Source organism: Podarcis gaigeae (assembly GCF_964106915.1).
Source record: "Podarcis gaigeae genome assembly, chromosome: 9".
Taxonomy (NCBI): domain Eukaryota; kingdom Metazoa; phylum Chordata; class Lepidosauria; order Squamata; family Lacertidae; genus Podarcis; species Podarcis gaigeae.
The window spans coordinates 65,247,201-65,267,429 of record NC_139685.1 but is presented as its reverse complement, the minus strand read 5'-3'; the positions used below and the strand labels follow the sequence as shown (position 1 = coordinate 65,267,429).

General features: G+C 45.2%; 1 protein-coding gene across 11 annotated transcripts in view; it reads left to right on the top strand.

Annotated features, from left to right (window-relative positions):
• PTPN13 (protein tyrosine phosphatase non-receptor type 13) overlaps positions 1 to 20,229 on the top strand; it is a 158,937-nt gene that overhangs the window by 68,399 nt on the left and 70,309 nt on the right. For 8 of the 11 annotated variants that reach the window (XM_083756222.1, XM_083756218.1, XM_083756213.1 and 5 more), the window contains exons 3-7: positions 739 to 908; positions 3,523 to 3,588; positions 6,435 to 6,620; positions 10,460 to 10,553; positions 15,081 to 15,635. In XM_083756222.1, the coding sequence (XP_083612348.1) occupies positions 739 to 908; positions 3,523 to 3,588; positions 6,435 to 6,620; positions 10,460 to 10,553; positions 15,081 to 15,635 (1,071 nt within the window). The remainder of the gene's footprint in view (positions 1 to 738; positions 909 to 3,522; positions 3,589 to 6,434; positions 6,621 to 10,459; positions 10,554 to 15,080; positions 15,636 to 20,229) is intronic. The other 3 variants (XM_083756223.1, XM_083756214.1, XM_083756215.1) reach the window with 1 other exon arrangement.

Here is a 20,229-nt window from a genome sequence, read left to right as displayed (position 1 = left end):
AGCAAACTCCTTTGTGTAATTGGAGAGCAGCAAAAACCAGGAGCAGAAGGAAAGATGTTAAAACTATAGGACAAGGATGAGTAGCTGTTGAGCCCGAACCTTAGGCATTTGATAAGTGTGCAAGGGTGTGCAGCTGTCAGTCACCTGACATCGCAGTGACATCAGCTGAACTGTTTTTGCCTATGCTGTTTACCTGCCATGCAGGTAAAGGCTCAGCCTAATAACATAAGATGAGCCCTGTTAGATCAGCCCAGTGGCCTGTCTATTCCAGCATCCTTTCCTCACAGTGGTCAACTGGATGCTTGTGGCCAACCAAAACCTGGGAGCGCTCACAGCCCTGGAAGTTCTCCAAAGGGAGTTGCCCCAATGATCAGCTGATTGGCAGTGCATATTGAGGCCCAGTTCACAGTGCTTTGCAAGCCCTGGCAATCAGCTGGTCATTGTTGCTTTCAAAGTGTTGTTCACTGGGGCTTTGCAGCTGATATTTGAGTGCCTGCAAACCCCCTTTCAGCCCAGCTGCATCTTACCTGCCCTGCATCAGGGACAGGGCTGATGGGTATGGCTTAGCCAAAAATGACCTTGCGAGCCAAATAAGGAGGCTAATTAGAGGCACTAATTAGGTCTGTGCACCAGAGGTGCCTTGGGACAAGAATGGTAATTAAATGCATGCATGAAAAGTCCTTTTTTAATACATGTCTGCTATCTTAATTGACGCTGGTTCCCTCCTTCCACCTACAGCTGATCCCACTGCTCTGGGATTCATCATTTCCCCATGGTCTCTCCTGCTTCTTCCATCTGGCAGTGTGTCCTTCACAGATGAAAATGTTTCCAGCCAAGACCTGCGAGCATTCACGCCACCAGAAGTCCTCCAGAATCAATCACTATCGTCTCTTTCTGATGTTGAAAAGGTACTGCGATCAGATCTCTCACCTGTAGTGTTTCCTTTTAATGGTGTTTTGTTGGTGGTAAAGGTAAAGGGACCCCTGACCATTAGGTCCAGTCGTGGCCAACTCTGAGGTTGCGGTGCTCATCTCGCTTTATTGGCCGAGGGAGCCGGCGTACAGCTTCCAGGTCATGTGGCCAGCATGAGTAAGCCGCTTCTGGTGAACCAGAGCAGTGCACAGAAACACCGTTTACCTTCCTGCCGGAGCAGTACCTTTTTATCTACTTGCACTTTGACGTGCTTTCGAACTGCTAGGTTGGCAGGAGCAGGGACCGAGCAACGGGAGCTCACCCCGTCGTGGGGATTCAAACTGCCGACCTTCTGATTAGCAAGTCTTAGGCTCTGTGGTTTAACCCACAGTGCCACCCATGTTGCTTTTATTTATTCACTGATAGCCACCCTTTGCTCCAGACTGGAGGAAGGTTGGAATATGAAAGTATACACTAAACAGATGCATGGTGGGTGGAGTAGAACTTGGGTCAGCAAACTAAGGTCAGCAGGATGGATCAGGCCCAATTGCCTTCTAAATCCGGCGCACGGATGGTCCGGGAATCGCTGGGTGGATTGCCAGTGTGCATGTTCTTTCCCTCTCCCTCACAGGGCAGCAGCGGCGCCTCCTCCCTCCCTCCTCCTGGCTTCTCCCTGCCCTGCCTAGAGGAGGAAGGGGGCTGGGCTTTGTTGCTGCCAGCCCCTCTCCAGAGCCCTTTCGCACACCGTTCATCGTCCCGCCACTGCCAGCCCCTGCCGCTCGCAAGACACAGGAGCCACGGTTGGCTGAGCACCCCCCTCGAGTGGCGCCATTTAAAGCAGCCCCTCTCCGTAGCCCTTTCGCACGCCACTCATCGTTCCTCCGCCCCCGTTCGTTTGTTTTTTCAAAATATAGTCCATGACCAGAAAATCAAGTGATTTAAAGGATTTTGACTTAGCTGGTGCATAGTAGCCAAATCATGGTTTGAACACCACAACTGTACCTCAGGCTTGTATGCTTTCTCCCTGTTCTGTTCTTTCCTTCCCTCTTCCACTTCCTGCTTTGAGCAAACCACAGTTGGTCATTATTTACAAACTATGGTGTATGCGAGCCATAGTTTTGCCATCAAATTAGAATTTGAAACTCTGGCTTGAATTGGGTTTCTGCTTCTTGTTTTGAAGCCAAACCATAGTTTGCATGAACCATACTGGACATACTGAGAAACTAGGGTTTGCTCAACCCAGGAAGGTAAATGGGAGGCGCTGTGGTCTAAACCACAGAGCCTAGGGCTTGCCGATCTGAAGGTCGGCAGTTCGAATCCCTGTTGTTTGGTCCCAGCTCCTGCCCACCAAGCAGTTCCAAAGCACGTCAAAGTGTAAGTAGATAAATAGGTACCGCTCTGGCGGGAAGGTAAACGGCGTTTCCGTGCGCTGCTCTGGTTCGCCAGAAGCAGGTTAGTCATGCTGGCCACATGACCTAGAAAAAACTGTCTGCAGACAAATGTCAGCTCCCTCAGCCAGTAAGGCGAGATGAGCGCCGCAACCCCAGAGTCGTCCACGACTGGACCTAATGGTCAGGGGTCCTTTCCCTTTACCTAAGAGGGAGGATGGTGGGAGTGTGCAAGCCTGAGGCATGTTAATGATGAGCAAACCATGATTTGTTCATTTTGTGTTAAGAGAGTCATTATCTGAGGACAAGTAACTAAGGAAATCAGTGTTGTGCCTTCAATTTATTTGCCTCTTAATTTTTTCCTTAGTTGGGAGTAAAATAAGGATTCAGGTCAATAACAGAGCGTGAAAAAATAATCTTTTAAAGCACATATTATTATTTTAATTAGAAAGCAAGTCCACCTCATAATACTGTGCTGCTAAGCACACTGTGTCTTCTAATTACTTCTGGCTTTCAATATTTTGCTTTGTTTTGGCTATAGTTCATCAAGAGAGCTTCTGAGTGGGAATCTGTTTTTATTTTCAGCTCCTGTTCCTGAAATCTGAGCATGTTCCACAAAAAGTGCTACAAGCCAAAGCAAATTCCCATTTATGATGACCTCCTGAAATACAATGACAGGGTTGCATGAGCCTCTGGGTTATGACTTCATTCCTAAACCAAAGAAATGATGTACTCGGTGATAAATTTCTGGCAGGCTGCTGGACAGACAAAAGAATGCCTTGTTGGTCACTTGCTAAATTCAAACTAAAAAACAAACAAACCCACAACTGCATTAACTCTGTTGTTGCCAGGAATACTCGGCTTTGTAGCTCATTTGAGGGATGTGCAGATTTTGAAATCCGCTCCTGCCTTGTAAAAAAACAAAGAGCCAGGCATGTTTCAGGAAAAACATCTCTAAGAAATGAGTTGTTAGTTCTGTGTGCTCAGACTGAAGAGTTTTATATATTACTGCCAATTCTCATAAGAAATCACTTTCTGCAGCAGCTGTTTCACATAAAATGCGTCTCATGTGGTTATAAGACATCTTGGGGTTTTTCTCAAGTGTCTTACAAGACTCCATGTTGTATTAACTCCCTCCTTTCTCTTTTTTCCCTGCACATCGCAAGCACAATTAGATGCCTTTGCTACACCATTAATTCCACACACGTCTCTTGTGTTGCAGATCCACATCTATTCTCTCGGAATGACACTTTATTGGGGAGCTGACTATGATGTCCCGCAAAGCCAGGTGAGTAGTGAAGGGATGTTATTGGGGGCGTAATAATATGTTACCAGGCAACTTCTATTTGCTTTTCTCGCTGCAAAGTGGCATTGGGAGGAGGCAAACAGCTGGGGAGAAGTAGGAAGCAGAAGGTAGAATGCCTAACCTTTCCTCCATCCCAGCATGTCATGACCACAGATGGGAGGAACTGGTGCCAAATGGGAAGGGTATTACTTTTTTTTACTTACGCTACTGCCAATGAACAAACAGAGTAAAATAATAGTCATAGTGTGCAGTGCTAGACAGGGCATGTCATCAGAAGATAACCACCCACTTTGAAAGCCTGAAAGTGAAATACAAAACTCAATGCCTTTGGTGGCTGGGAAGTCATCCTATCAACCGAAGATGTACACCCTTGAGTGTGGGTTTCCAACAGAATATACGAGATGATCAACTAGTAATACAGGAAAAAATGTAAGCAGTTCCCAGCTGTTTGGGTGTTGTCCACTAATTACAAGACTAGGCTGGTTCCAGCTCTCCAGTCAGTTTGCTTCCTTCCTTCTGACTCCCTTCGTATCATGTTTCTGTGTTACGGCCAAGTAGATCCAGACGTACTTAGGTCCAGGTTCACACATCTGCACGCATTTCTAGTTATCTGCAGTGCCAAGTGGTATCTTCCATGTGCAAACGAACCAGTTACTGCAAATGGAACTCTTCCTATTACCTGAAGTCAGCTGGAATGCAGACTTGCAACTGAATGGCAGGCAGTGGTAAAACATGTCTGTGAGAACCTGCCCGTTTCTGTTCTTCGGGACAGATGTGAGCAACAGTGTTTGGGTCAAGGGAAGAGCCATAGCTCAGCGGCAGACCACGTGTTTTGTGCGGAGTCCCTAGGATCTCCAGTTAAAGGGGTTAAGTAACAGTTGTTAGATGGAGTTGTTGTTTATTGAATGTATATACCGCCCTATACCTGGAGGTCTCAGGACAGTTCACAGAATAAAATCAAAGTATAAAACCACAAAATACATAATCGGAATCAAAACAACAACCCAATCAACCCACATCCCACCCCACATGTTAAAAGGGCATAGGATGACAATCAAATCAAACAAAGGTCTGGTTAAAAAGGAACTTTTTTACCAGGCACCTAAAGGCGTATAATGAAGGTTCCAGGCAAACATTCCTGGGGGAAGCATTCCACAGATGGGGGGCCACTGCAGAGAAGGCCCCGTTCTCGTGTTGCCACCCTCCAGAACTCTTGAGGAGGAGGCACACAAAGAAGGGCCTCAGAAGATGATCTCAGGGTCTGGGTAGGTTCATATGGAAAGAGGCAGTCCTCAAGATATTGCAGTCCTGAGCCGTTTAAGGGTTTATAGGTCAAAACCAGCACTTTAAATTGGGCCTGGAAACTAATTGGTAGACAGTGCAGTCATACTAGGATCAGTGTAATATGCTTAAACCGTCTTGCTCCGGTGAGCAACCTGAATTCTGCACTAGCTGAAGTTTCCGAACCGTCTTCAGAGGTAGCCCTACAGCATTGCAGTAATGTAACACTGAGGTTACCAGAGCAAAGACAACAGTAGTTAGGGTATCCCTGTCCAGATAGGGGTTTAGCTGGGCCACCAGCCGAAGCTAATGGAAGGCACTCTGGGCCACTGAGGCCACCTGAGCCTCGAGCGACAGCAAAGGATCCAGGAGTACCCCCAAGCTACGAATCTGTTCCTTCAGAGGAAGTGTAACCCCATCAAGAGCAGGCAATCTCCCACCCATCTGGTCTAGGGAACCACCCAGTAACAGTGCCACAGTCTTATCAGGATTGAGTTTCAGTTTGTTGGCTCTCATCCAGTCCATTACTGAGGCAAGGCACTGGTCCAGCACTTCCATTGCCTCACCTGCAGATGTAAAGGAGAAATAGAGCTGAGTGTCATCAGCATACTGCTGACAACATACACCAAACCTCCAGATAATGCCACCCAGTGGTTTCATGTAGATGGTAAACAACATGGGGGACAGGATTGAGCCCTGCGGAACCCCACATTGAAGGTTCCATGGGGCCAAGCAACACCTTCCCCAAGCAACACCTTCTGGGAACGACCATCCAAGTAGGACTGGAGCCACCGCAAAGCGGTGCCACCCACCCGTAGTTCAGACAGTTGCTCCAGAAGGATACCATGGTCAATGGTATCAAAAGCCACTGAGAGGTCAAGAAGAATTAGCAGGGACATGGTTCCCTTATCTCTCTCTCAACAGAGATGAAAGAGATGATGCAGGGCGACCAAAGCAGTTTCTGTGCCAAAACTGGGCCTAAACCACAACTGAAATGGATCCAGAAAATCAATTTCTTCCAAAAATGCCTGGATCTGGTCTGTTAGGTTCCATCTGAGACCTGGGAAAGCTGTTGTCAGTCAGCACAGACAGTACTAGCCTATGTGGACAACTTCATATTTTATAGCTTATCAAGAGTTCTCATCTCCACTTTGCCTATAATCACCCCATCTTATTTAAACCATACAGTTGTGGACTTATTTAAACCGCAAAAGTGTGAACTACTAGTTCCTGTTTTTTACTGATTTACCAAAAACATTTTCCTAGCAATATAAACAATTTTATTGGCATCATATTTCCATGACTTGCCTCCATATATTTTTGTGCAATCCTTCTTACAGGGCTTAAGATTGCAGTAGTTTTGTTTTGTTTGTGCTTTAACCATTTATATTGTGCTTTTATCCTTGGGAGAGCCACTGCCGGTCAAGTGTGGACTGAGAGTCGGGTCACTATAAGGCAGATATTGGCATGATCTATTAAGAGAGAATGAAAACGAGGAGGAGGCAGATGCTAACCAGGTTTTTCTGCTCTTTTTTTTTCACCACCAGCCCATTAAACTTGGGGATCACTTGAACAGCATACTGCTTAGCATGTGCGAAGACCTTGTTTATGCCCGTGTCTCTGTGCGGACGGTTCTGGATGCTTGCAGTGCTCACATCCGGAACAGCAGCTGTGCCCCTTCCTTCTCATATGTGAAACAGTTGGTGAAACTGGTTCTGGGGAGTTTGTCTGGGGTAAGTGTTTACGAGCATGTTGAGCAACCGTTGAAAGTTGGCAGAGCTACTGTGAAATCACCTTCCCAGCCTCCCTTAAAGAAACATCCAACAGAGTTTTCAACACAAATTTCAGAGCAGAATCTCAGAGGGCTCGTGAGAGATTTGCAAGGGAGCTGGTGATGGGAGAGAGCGCGCGCGCGCGCGCACACACACACACACACACACACGTTTCTTTGAAAACCATTCCCCTTTTCCGGGAGTTCTTTCTGAAGGCTCAAAGCGCGCGCACACACACACACACACACACACACACCAGGCTCATCGCCGATGCCCCAAATCTTTGCAAAGGGGGAGAAGCTAACTCAAAATAGGGGAGACTTGCTAGACACAGGAAAGGTATTGAAGACCTGCCTTTAAGATGTGGTTGGGATTGTCTAGAATGGGATCATGGGATTTGTAGTTCTTCCTCCTTCCTTGGTGTAACGACATAAGACTATAGATCCCATGCTCCACAGCCGTCATTACTTGCTGAGGAACATGTTACTGTAAGCTTCAGTGCCGTCTGCAGTGCCCCATGTAACGTGCAAATCCTTCTGTTACAAAGACACAGGAATACAACCCTTCTCTGCCCCTTGGCATATTTGAAGGAGACAGTTTTCGCTGCTCTCAGGCCCTCACTTGAGGGGGAAATGATGGGCGTGCAAAGCGCCCCCTGCCTCACATCTACGGATCGGTGACTCTGTCAGCTTTTGTTTCCCTCCTGTTCTTTTCTTTTCTTTTCTTTTCTTTTCTTTTCTTTTCTTTTCTTTTCTTTTCAGTCTTATGTTCAGTTCTCCATATTTCCACATCAGTTTGCATTATTTTTTTTTTAAAAAGAAGGCCACGTGAAAATTCATCAAAGTTTGAGTACAAATTTCTCCCCCTATGTATATGTTTGTATTCCTAATATATACATTTTTTCAAAGCAACTTCCCCTAATATAAAGGATTTTTAATGTTATTTTCACAAATATATGCATTGTTATGCACACTCTACCCCAGCACATACATTTTTGTACACATTAGTTGGCTGGGAAGTTTGGAGAATTTCAAAAGATGGCTGTGTTTTGGTTCTCATATCATTTCAGGAAGTGCTGATCAGATAGGTTTGCCTTCAAATGCAAACGGCATCAAATTTCTCCTCATCTCATGTCACCTCGGCATAGGTTAGCATCCTCCAAGAGTTTGACGGTGAAGCTCTGAAGTGGGAGCCCCCCGCCTTCACACACATGGGGTCCCCTCTCACTCACTCCCCCTCAAGAACTTCCCTCAGACTTTTCCTTTCAGCTGCCTGGGAGCCAACAGATATTCTAGACATTCTCCAGAACGGTCATGTTTGCTTTCCTTGGAACTTCCCAGGTTTGCTTCAGATGAGCACGCTCCGATTTTTTCAGCTGCTCATTCTAATCAGCTGAAGTCACAGCTGCGACAGGGTGTCTGAGGAGGGGAATCCTTTGCCTTAAACTGAGATGGCCTTTAAGTTACCGTATTTTTCGCTCTATAGGACGTACTTTTCCCCCTCCAAAAATTAAGGGGAATTGTGTGTGCGCGTCCTATGGAGCGAATGCAGGCTCCTTGGCTTCAGCGATAGCAACGTGAAGCCTCTGAAGCGCAAAGGGAGCACTCCCTCCGCGCTCCGGAGGCTTCACGTTGCTTTTGCTGAAGCCTGGAGAGCAAGACTCTCCTGGCATCAGCAGAGAGGGAGAGCTGCGCAGCGCCCCCTCAGCCAAGCAGGAGGAGAAATGGAAGGGGCTCTGTTTCTCTTGCCGCTTCGCTGAAGGGGCACTGAGCAGAGAGGAGGAGATTTTTTTTTTCTTGTTCTCCCCCTCTAAAACAAGGTACATCCTATGGTCGGGTCCGTCCTATAGAGCGAAAAATACAGTACTTTTTCTGCACACCTACTCAGCTTAGTTCCAGCCCTGAAGAAAGTCGAGTTGACCCTGATAAGTACCTCATGACTACGCACAACCTGGCAGGCTGAGGATATGGATATCCCTGACAGATTAATGATGCCAAACTACATTAGCCTATATCCTCCTTTGTATGTCTAAATTCTGTCCAGTAAGTCAATTCATTCATCAGATCTCGTAGGCCTGTTATTACTGTGTAACAATGCCTCAGATTTATGCTGGCAAAACTCGCCAAAGATAAACTAGGATAAAATTTGGCCTGCAGCATCTTGCCTTTTTAAATTACGCTGGAGACATGCTGCTGATAGGATCAAATAATTGCACTGCTTACTGTTCTGTTTGTTTAAATTCGGGAGTGACAGACTCGCAAGTGCAGTCAGGGCTCAAACCATGTAGCAAGGAGACATTTAGGGATGTGCGATGTGTGTCATGCAGAATGTTGACAAAAGCTGTGAGTCAACGCAAGATGCGGCTTCCGCAATGTTAGCCCGCTCCTTGGCTCCTGACCAGCACGTCACGATTTCTGTTGACCAAATAATTACAAGGCGCAAAGGGCTGTGTGTTTTGCCCTGATTACCAGCTTTCCCTGCTTGTTCAGCAGCCTCAGGCCTGCAAGGTCAATTGCAATCTGGTGATTTCTCCTGTGATATTAAGAACACAGGAAGCCAACTGACACTGAGTCGAGCCATTGGTCCATTTAGCTCAGTGTTGTCAACGGGACGCGGGTGGCGCTGTGGGTTAAACCACAGAGCCTAGGACTTGCCGATCAGTAGGTCGGCGGTCCGAATCCCTGCGACAGGGTGAGCTCCCATTGCTTGGTCCCGGCTTCTGCCAACCTAGCAGTTCGAAAGCATGACAAAAGTGCAAGTAGATAAATAGGTACCGCTCCAGCGGGAAGGTAAACGGCATTTCCATATGCTGTGCTGGTTCGCCAGAAGTGGCTTAGACATGCTGGCCACATGACCCAGACGCTGTACGCCGGCTCCCTCAGCCAATAAAGCGAGATGAGCGCCACAGCCCCAGAGTTGGCCACGGCTGGACCTAATGGTCAGGGGTCCCTTTTCCTTTACCTTTACTGTCAACACGGACTGGCAGTGGCTTTCTCATGTTTCAGACGGGGGAGGCCTTTCCCAACCCTGCCTGGAGATGTCAGGAATTGAACCTAGAACCAAGAAATCTCTTTATATTAAGGTCAATGACTAGTACTCAGAATGAAACTTTGTAAAATATATGCCAAAACAGAGAACCATAGCAATAAAATGTCTAATGACTGCCTCGTGCTATAGAATGCTAGGGATAGAAAGCAGAATGAGTCTTTGACGAGTTTTACATGCATGTAGCACAATAGAGAGCTGGACCATAAAGAAGGCTGATCGCTGAAGAATTGATGCCTTTGAATTATGGTGCTGGAGGAGACTCTTGAGAGACCCATGGACTGCAAGAAGATCAAACTTCTCCATTCTGAAGGAAATCAGCCCTGAGTGCTCACTGGAAGGACAGATCCTGAAGCTGAGGCTCCAGTACCTCATGAGAAGAGAAGACTCCCTGGAAAAGACCCTGATGTTGGGAAAGATGGAGGGCACAAGGAGAAGGGGGCGACAGAGGACGAGACGGTTGGACAGTGTCCTCAAAGCTACCAGCATGAGTTTGATCAAACTGTGGGAGGCAGTGGAAGACAGGAGGGCCTGGCGTGCTCTGGTCCATGGGGTCACGAAGAGTCGGACACGACTAAACAACAACAACAACAACAACAACAACACAATATTCAACCACCCTAGAAGAGCTGGCTGAGTTCTGGTCTGAAAGGAACATGGAAGCATATAATGCATAAAATGCTGCAAATGGTTTGAAATAATGTGTATGGTATTTTTTCAGATCTGCTTGATTGCTTCTTCTTTTTTCTAAACAGGTGGATCAACTTCCCTGCACTGGGGACAGAAAGGTGCAGACTGACAGGAGCCAGGCCATCCGGGAGAGGCTGAGAGGGAAAGGACTTCCCACAGGTGAGTGTTTAGCAATGAAGGGAGGGTTAATGTTGGGGAAATGCAGAGTGCTTTTTAATCTGCCTTGCAGACAAGTACAACGAAGGAAGCAGAGCTGCTCCTCGTGCTGTGACCAGCTTGACAGGTTTTGCCCCTGAAAGCAGATTGCTCACCGCACAGCTAGATGCCGCAGTTTAAGTGGCACACCGGTGATGTGGCAAAAATCTGAGCGCATGGTGGCAGCTTTGAGGAAAAACCTGAACGTGTATCCAAAGTACAAGGGGGGCAGGGAGGGAGAAAGTTCTGTGGCGCAAGTGTCAATCCTTGCACTGATGGAACGAGCGCAATTGAAAACTGTCCCGTAGTTCTGGAGTTGTGGAGAAGCGATTGCATGGCTACTTCAGTACAAGACATGTTCACACATTTTTTTTTGGTCAGGGAAGCATCTTGAAGCCAAACTAGATGCAGTGCTAATGTCATGAGTGCAACTAGCGTGTCTCGATTATAAAGAGTAAAAAAGCCAATCAGGATAGGAGCTTCAGCGGAGAAGGTAGCTTTCCCCTCCACAATCCAATTAAGACTCCCCTGGAGCTAATAGCAGCTCAGAGAGGGGCGGGAGGGGGCTCGGCTGAATTGTGTTGTGAGAAGAAAGGTGGGGGCGGGGAATCTCCCCATGCACATGTGTGGACTCATGCTCACACATACACATTTGTGGTGACTAATTTGTAATAGAGAAGTATGTGCCACATCTAGTTTGATTCTCAGTTCAATAAGAGTCCTAGTACTTCACATGCTCCATACCAGGCATAGGCAAACTTCGGCCCCCCAGATGTTTTGGACTACAATTCCCATCATCCCTGACCCCTGGTCCTGTTAGCTAGGGATCATGGGAGTTGTAGGCCAAAACATCTGGAGGGCCGTAGTTTACCTATGCCTGCTCCATACCATATCCTCAGATGGGGGGGAAATAATACCTCCGGGTCTGTACCACATAGGCCACTCTACTGTTCTTTGAGAAGAGGAAGGCATAGAAATGTTATACATAAAAGAATAGATAAATCTGAATGCAGTTATCTCCCATAAATACACACTTCTCTCCTCCTTAATACACCTGCCGTGCTGCAGCCTGAAATAGACTTCCCTCACTTCTTCTCATGATGGTGAACAGATGTAGAATCATGTGGGCGCCCCACACTTTAACCTGAGTCATGAGACTCTTAATCTCCGGTCCATGATTCCGAGTCCTACACTGGGCAAAAAATTCCCACATTGCAGGGGAGTTGGGCTACAGTTCTATGATTCTGTGAGATTTGTCCCTAGCAAATAGCTCCTGGAAAGGCCTGGAAGCTCAAAGCTAGTCAGGATTAAACACAACCCATGTTTTGGCTTTCGAGTTTGTGAGACTCATAATTCAGTATCCTAGGAAGGCAGAATCTGATCCTCACCTTGCTCAGTCTGGCCTAGCATAAGCTAGGTCTTTTGAAGGCCCTATTTGGGGTGTGTGCCTATGTGTTTCCTTTTCTTCCCCCCTGAACTAAATCCACGTTGTTAATTCCCTCCTCTTACTTTATGTGCCATCTATCTTCAGTGTTTAACAAGTATTTCAGGGCACTTCTCCCCTGTGAAGATTGAGCAGCCAATAAAAAGCAGGATCTATTTGGCTGTTTTGGTGGTGTAACGCTTGCAACCATGAGATGAATAGTGAGTGGTTTATATGCTAGCTGCAAATTTCTTAGACTGATACTCAGTGTGAAAAAATATATACACCCCCCCACACACTTTTCTTCCAGAGCGAAGCGATGCTAAAATATTTATCTAATTCTTTATGGTGAATTCCTTAACAATGGGACGCATGTGTCTAAATAGCAGAATTTGTATCAGGGTGTCACTATTAAAGTAGAGCAATGGTTACAATTACTTTTAATAATGTACACAGCACTTAATAATTTAATTCCTCTGCTGTTTAGTGAAAATCTTATGAGGGACTCTATAAACAAGCCCCTTCAGAGTATAATCCCCAAAACTTGGCATCTTATTTGGGGGAGGGGGAGTGTGGACCCACAAGGAATTGTGGAAAGGAAGGGATGAAAGTGGGGAAAGGTTATGTTCCAATTCCACTTTCCACTGTTTCTGCATGTCCTGTTCCCACTCTCCACCCCACATTCAACCTACCCCATTTAATCCTCCCTCTCCTGTATCTCTACTATGTGCCTGCTTAGCCTGTTTTGACAGTCATGCCTTCTACCCTCCAAAACACCTCTCCAGTCTCACCATCTCCCCTCCTTTTCTCTTGGAAGACTCCGGTAAAGAGCAAAAGAGGGATGGAATATTTCAAAGGACACTAGAATGTGCAAATGACTACCTAAGTGAAACGAGGCTGGTACTATAGTGATGCCCTTTTGGCAGCAGCTGAAAACCTTGTCTGTTTCAGCATACAGCACTCCCTTCTTTGTGGACAGTAGGTGGAGTGGTGCTCTGAAGAGAGCAGCTGGAAAGACCTATGGACAACTAGATCTAGAAGAGAACTCCATAAACTGAAGCCAAAACCAGAATTAAGAAGAGACTGGCTGACAGTATTAAAAGCAGCTGCTGTAATCTGCAGACTCAGAGCCTTGATGTTTTTGGTTAAGAGAATATCGTTAGCAGCTTATCGTTGAGAGCAGTCAAGATAATGAGGGAAGCTGGATTCAAAACCACAACTGCGGTGAATGAGGAGTAAGGTTTTCTGCAGGGAGAGAAAGAGAGTAAATGTAAAAGACATTTGGCAGAAAATATAAATTAAGGGAAATTGGGTGGTGATGATTAGGCATGGCAGAGAGAGCACTTTTGATAAGAAATCAGGAGTTGACAGACAAAACAATCTCATGTCAAGGGAGCAAAAAGTCCCAAGAGCATCAGAAGAGAGAGGGATTAGACTTGCTCAAGTGTAAATCCATTAACATCAGTGTGACTACTTTGAAACTGGTCTGAGGTTTAAGGCCATGGCTTGCTGGCAGTGCGATTGCATCAGCGATGACAATTGATTGAGCATTATATAACTGCGTATGCTGTTGATGTACTTTATCTTTGACAGTTTGGGGATAGAGGCTATATTTATCTCTTGGGCTGAATCTAGTCCCGTCCTTCTAATGCACCCTTTGACCTTTTTCTTTTTGTTTCCATGTGGAAACAAGATGTATTTCCCTGCTGCTCACAACACAAAACTTCCATTGAAGTTTCCATCTCTGTGAGCCATTGGCAATAATCAGGAGGCTGTCCCAGAATAAAGTTCAAGAATGTTTGGTGGTTTGTGGTAGCGCTTAACTGATTTTTTTTTTTTAAAAAAACTGAATCTACCACTGACTGGTCTCTGTGGTCACTTTGTGAGGTACATAGGCAGGATTTTATAGGGAAGTTGCATTTTTTATTTCATGACAGGAAAAGACAACGAGCTAAAGTTGAAACAACTGCAGTTTCCCTGTATTGCCGTCAGGAATTTATTATGTCTATATGTGTCTTTGAGAAGCAACGGAAACTTAGGATTTCTCATGGGAGAAGCATAGGGATTTCTCTGGCGGGGGGGGGGGGGATAAGAGATAAAAATACAGTTTTCGTTGTGGCATATTCGAGGCAATTTAGTTCTTTCTGAGAGAACACACCTGTTTCTGCTATTCAGAATATGGCAACTAATCTTACCTTATATATGCAACCAAAATGTCCATCATACTGCATGAATCCCTGTGGGGTACATTGCACCATAGTTGTGTTTGTTTTTTTTAAAAAAAGCAGACATACATTTCATACTAATATCTGTAGGATTCCTGGAGGTGGGTAGCTGGGCTGCTAAGTCCCAGTTTTAATAGCAGAGGACAGATTTATAGCACAGTTCTAACCATGTCTACTCTGATGTAAGTCCTATTGAATTCAGTGGAGTTTACTCCCAGGTAAATAGGCTTAGGATTGCAGCCCTTGACAGTGCCGTTAAGTGGAAGTCTTTGCCATTCACTCCTATAGAGAACTGTAGCTATCAAGGCAAAGGCTAACTTTTGCTCCCTGTTCACTACCGCTCCATCGTCTTGAGAAAAATGGCAGATACAGTGGTACCTTGGGTTAAGAACTTAATTCGTTCTGGAGGTCCGTTCTTAACCTGAAACTATTCTTAACCTGAAGCACCACTTTAGCTAATGGGGCCTCCCACTGCCGCCACGTTGCCTCTGCACGATTTTTGTTCTCATCCTGAAGCAAAGTTCTTAACCTGAGGTACTATTTCTGGGTTAGCAGAGTCAGTAAGCTGAATCGCCTGTAAGCTGAAGTGTCTGTAACCCGAGGTACCACTGTATGTCCATGAAGCTATGTTTTAAGTCTACCTCTGCAGTAAATAAATGCAAAATATAATATTGCCATTTCTTTCCATTGAATTCACACATATATGAAGCTGTCACACTTGCCTTGTAAAGAAAACCTTTCGTTGTTACTCTGTCCAACCTATCAAAAACCAATTAAAGCATCGTTGTTTGTTGAAAAGCGGAAAAAGCTGTACATATCCAAGATGGATTCTTCTTGTTCCAGGAAGAAGCGTAGTGGCTGATGGCCCAGAAGTCCTCCCAGCTCCGTTCTTTGAACAGACCATGCTTAGCAAAAGGCTTAGTAAGTCCATGGGGTTCTTGTCTCTCAGAGGTCTTCAAGGCGAGGATTGCCAGGGCGCTTCCTCCGATTACAATTCTGGCCGTGAAGATGACATGGATGCCGGCTGCCCTTACCGGTGTAGAGCTAGTGACTTGGAAAGGAAAGGAGATGCTGGCCCCAAGCGGAAAGTCTGGGCTTCCTCCTCAGATCTGCTCTGCTCAGCTGAGAAAGTTGCCGAGAAAGACCAAGTTGGGGATTCCCGCAAACACTATCATCATGCAGGGACAATCCCAGTACGGACTTCGGCAGCTACGAGAAACAAGGAGGGCAGGTACTCCGACGGGAGCATAGCCCTCGATATATTTGGCCCTCAAAAACTAGATCAGGGGCGCTATGTGCCAGAGACGTCGACGTCAGCAGCCTTATCAAGTGCCTTTGACAGGATCAAAGAGAGGCAGAAGAAGTTGCAGTTGCTGAGAGGAGCCATGAATGTTGAAGGTCAGTGAATTTGTTGCCATACACATTTGAAGCTCCACCCGCACTTTTGAAGCAGTCTCAAGCCGCTTTAAGCAATCATGGCTTCCCCCAAAGAACCTTTGGGACTGTAGTTTGTTGGGGGTGCTGAGTGTTAGGAGATCCTTATTCCCACCCCAGAGCTATAATTCTCAGAGGTTCCTTGGGAAGAATGATTGATTTGATAAACTGTTCCTGGGAACTGTAGTCTCTTAAAGGTTCTGAGGGTTGTTAGGATTCTTTGGGGGGAGCTATAAGTCTTCAAAGTTGATATACAAGTGTTTTAAATGTCTTGATGTAGTTGTGACCTTAAGCATGGAGTCTTTCCCTCTGTAGTTTGTGTTCACATTTGCTTCCTTGTTAGTGCAGACCAGAGGAAGAGAGACATTTTCCATTTCTGTGTGTACTCGAGCCCAGTCTTCTTCAAACTTGGATCCCCAGATGATGTTGGACTACAACTCAAATCATCTGGAACCATTGGCTGGGAATGTTGTCATACAACAATCCCTGGGGACCCAAGGTTGAAGAACACTGCGCATTTTAGGTTTCACATTATGAGGCAATTTTGGCAGCTTAAGCCTTGTGTGTGGAAATGCCATAAGGGCATAAGCCAGGAAGTCCCTGATTCAAAATCTCAACCAAGTCTTTAGCTCTTTAGGGGACCTTAGGGAAGCCACAGTTACCAATTTCCCACCTGCACTATGGAGATAGGCCACTGGTCGTTTTAAGACTTGCTGAAATAATCTGTGTTCAGTTATTTGAAAGAAGTGGTGTGGTAACACATAAGTATGAGTCCATCTTAGGCTTATTCCTGCCAGTCCAAGATCACCTCTTTCCCTTCTCCTATTATTCTTGTGCCCGTACTGTTTGTGGAGCGAAAAATCCAACCTCTTCCTGTATTTCAGCTTCAATGAAATGTGTGATTGTTGTGCACACAGGCAACTCCCGATTTGCACGGGGGTTGTGTTCCATGCCATTGCGTGCAGCCGAAATACCCTGTTCCACCCTACCCTTTGAGTGACGTCTCTTATGACGTTTCCAGGTCACTTCCAGTTTGGCTACGTGCACGCGTGTGCGATAGTGCACATATCAGTCACATGAAAAGCGTGTTGCCTGTAGTACCATACTTGCAAAGGGAAAATCGAGAGGGGAAGAGTATTATCATTCCTACTAACCAGAGTGTTTGAAATACCGAAAGCACATGGTCACATCTGTTTCCCCGAAACGCTCCCAGAATTATCCTGCAGAATTATCCACCCTTCATCAGGGCAAGGGAACAAGAAGAATTTTCACAGTTCCTGGACTCATTCCAGTCAGGGGGAGATGGCCAAGGAGGAGCCTGAAGCAAAACCAGATGGCCAGATAGGGTAGGGAGACCTGAAGGCTGAATTCAACCTGTGAACTGGAGGTTTCTCACACCTGAGAAAAAATAAGAGTTTATAATCTAAGAGACTTGGGATACAAAAGGAAGAAAGAGTATGCATGTTCAAGTGCAACACTTTTGTTCTTTTACACAATGGGTGTTTCATAACAAAGAGGTAGAATGACCTCTTTAAGGAATGTTTTGGAAGGGGAGGAGCCGAGATGGCAATTGGTCATATAATAACTACCCCACAGGATACTGCTTCCGTTCTGAAATATTAAAATTAGCTATCAGCTGTCACACACACACACAGCCCGCCGATAATGTTAGAATCTTAGTACATTCTATGGAGGCAAACTTATGATTTGAGAAGCTTCTTCCTTCTTATCAACACCCTCAACAGTTTGTCCGAATTTAGCTTGTTTCCTTTCCAGGAAATTTAGAATTGCCAAATTTGCCTATAGAAACTGGGCGAAGTTGCATAGGATAATTTATCTTGCAGAACTTTCGGTTTTGATTAGAAAATTTCCTGATCTCCTAGAGAGCGATCCGTTTGAGCATGTTTCTTGTACTCTTGTTTAGTAAACAAAGCTAAAAGCTTTGAAGCTTGCCAGCCCTGCTTAATATTTGTTTGCGGCTGGCGCACATTCATTTTCAACTAATGAACTTACAAAATGGAAAATTTTCCACAGAAAAATAAAGCGCTGGCAAAATTTCCTCCGTGCCCTCCCTCCCCCTGCCCCAATCACTGCCACTTTGTGTTTATAATATATTGTCTAAGCCTGACAATATGATAATCAGATAACATCAGTTATGTATAAACAACCCCACCCCCATAGGCTGGATTTCACCAGCCTTATTGTAAAGTAAATAGATTTGTTTTGCTACTCTCTCAAAGCCTGGTGATGGTTGCTCAGCATCATGCACCAATTGTCCTTGTTCAGGGTCATTCTGTCCCATAGTCTGTGCAATAAGAGCTTTATATTAAAAGAGCTGGATTTACTTGCTTCCTATGCGCCACGAGAGCGGTTTATGCCTTCTTGGCAAGCTAACGGCCCTTCGAGACGTCCTTTTAATTGTACTCATGATGCTATCAAATGAGATTCTGCTTTCATCATGTTTGGGCTGCAAATGTTTTAGGGTGGTCACGCTGCTTCATTTTCAATCAGTGCATATCCCATAACTTTCTGCTGAAATTCCATAACTTCTCATGTTTAAGATGTGTGTGTAGAGGCGGTGGCCATTTTGTTTGGGGGTGAGGAGGGTATATGTGTGCCCCATTCCAACCCACCCCACCCCTTCCTCCCTCGTTCTGCCTTCTTCCGGGTCCAAAAGGACCTGCATGTCAGCGATCATGCGTCAATTGGACGTGCCTAAAATGGTCCCGCCCTATATGTGTGTGTGTTCCACTTTTGTTGCTCTACAAGGGTCAGCAACCTTTTTCAGCTGTGGGCCAGTCCACTGTCCCTCAGACCTTGTGGAGGGCTGGACTATATTTTGAAGGGGGGAAAAATGAACGAATTCTTATGCCCCACAAATAACCCAGAGATACATTTTAAATAAAGCACACATTCTACCCACGTAAAAACACCAGGCAGGCCCCACAAATATCCCAGAGATGCATTTTTAATTAAAGGGCACATTCTACTCATGTAAAAACATGCTGATTCCTGGACCGTCCGCAGGCTGGATTTAGAAGGCGATTCGCCCACAGGCATTAATTTGCCTACTCGTGCTCTATAGCCCTTCCAGACAGCACCAGCACTGGGGAAGCATCACAGAAGAACTAATGAAGCAGAATAGGTCCACCAGAAATGCGCTATTACTGTGTCAAGAACGCATTGCAGAATACACCCACGAGAAAACACCAGTTGGGGAATGGGGTAGACCAATGATTCTTAGCATCTGGAATTTGTCAGTATAGCACGTTTGAAATCGGATGCCATTCTAGCGTATTTTCTCCTCATTCTTTCATGTAATGTTTGTGATGCTCGCTCACCACCCAAAATTGCATTTTCTTCAAGTAAAAGTTGCACATGTGGTTAGGCTTGCGGTGTTGCAGTGAGGGTATCTATAGAACAGGGGCACATGTTTCAACTATTACTGCTTGAGCTGTAGCTGTGTTATTTCCTGCTTAAAATAGAGGGATTACCATTTATCCCAATAAGTTTCTGTTCTGTGTCGTTTTGAAGGGGGAATGCTTGGCTCCATGAGTTTAACATGGGTTTTTCATGCATGAGCAGGTATGGCACAGTATGCAACAGTTACTGGTTAAGAGACACACAATCCCTGTCCTTTAAATACAGTCATAAATCCAGCAGTGGTCCAAGCATATTTTTTTGTGGTTAGTGTGGTCTTTTGAACTGGGTTAATCGTATTTTGCTGACTGTGGAAGTTGGTGACACAGACTACTGTTGTTTCAGGGACAGAATGGGTTTGATAGAACATGAGGGGATTGGCTTTTAGGAGAAGCCACTCCTAGCTCCAAATATTAGGATTTCTAAATGATACTAGCCAGGCACCTCAATGTTATATTGTTGTTTTTTAAAAGCTTTAGCTAATGTCATTATATATTTTGACCAACATTGGCGGGAGGTGGGGGGAGAAGGGAAGATAACTGATCTTTTTAATCATCTCCTTTTTAAAAAATAATAATCTAGAACAGTAGGGTAGCCAATATGTCTCTCTCCAGATGTTGTTGTACTCCACTTCTCATCAGGCCCAGTCATCTACTTGTTCCCAATCTTAATTTAGATCCAAAATGCCTACTACAGATTATTTAAAAAGGTGGGGTGGGGTGGGAAACCTCAAACATTTATTAACAAAATTATTAATAATAAATATACAGATACGAACAACTGTTTCACAAAAACATTTACCTTGTTTTGTTTCTGTATTTATGGCGTTTGTATGCCAACCCCATAACATAAAGTTATTCTAGCAGTTAAAAATAAAGAAGCAAAGAAGCAAACAAAATCCAAAGTAAAGCATGAAACCATAAAACATGGGGGAGGGTGGAGGAAACCAGCATAAATGCAACAAAGCAGAACTTGTGGCATCTCAAAAACTAAAAACAGGTTTTAGAGAACTGAGGCACAGATTGCTTTCGTTATTTAACAGACTTGGGTTATTCCCATTTTTAAAGAACAATTCCCTCCCGCCCCTTTGGTATTGCTTGCTTTAATTATCTTCTTTCCTTACACACACACACACACA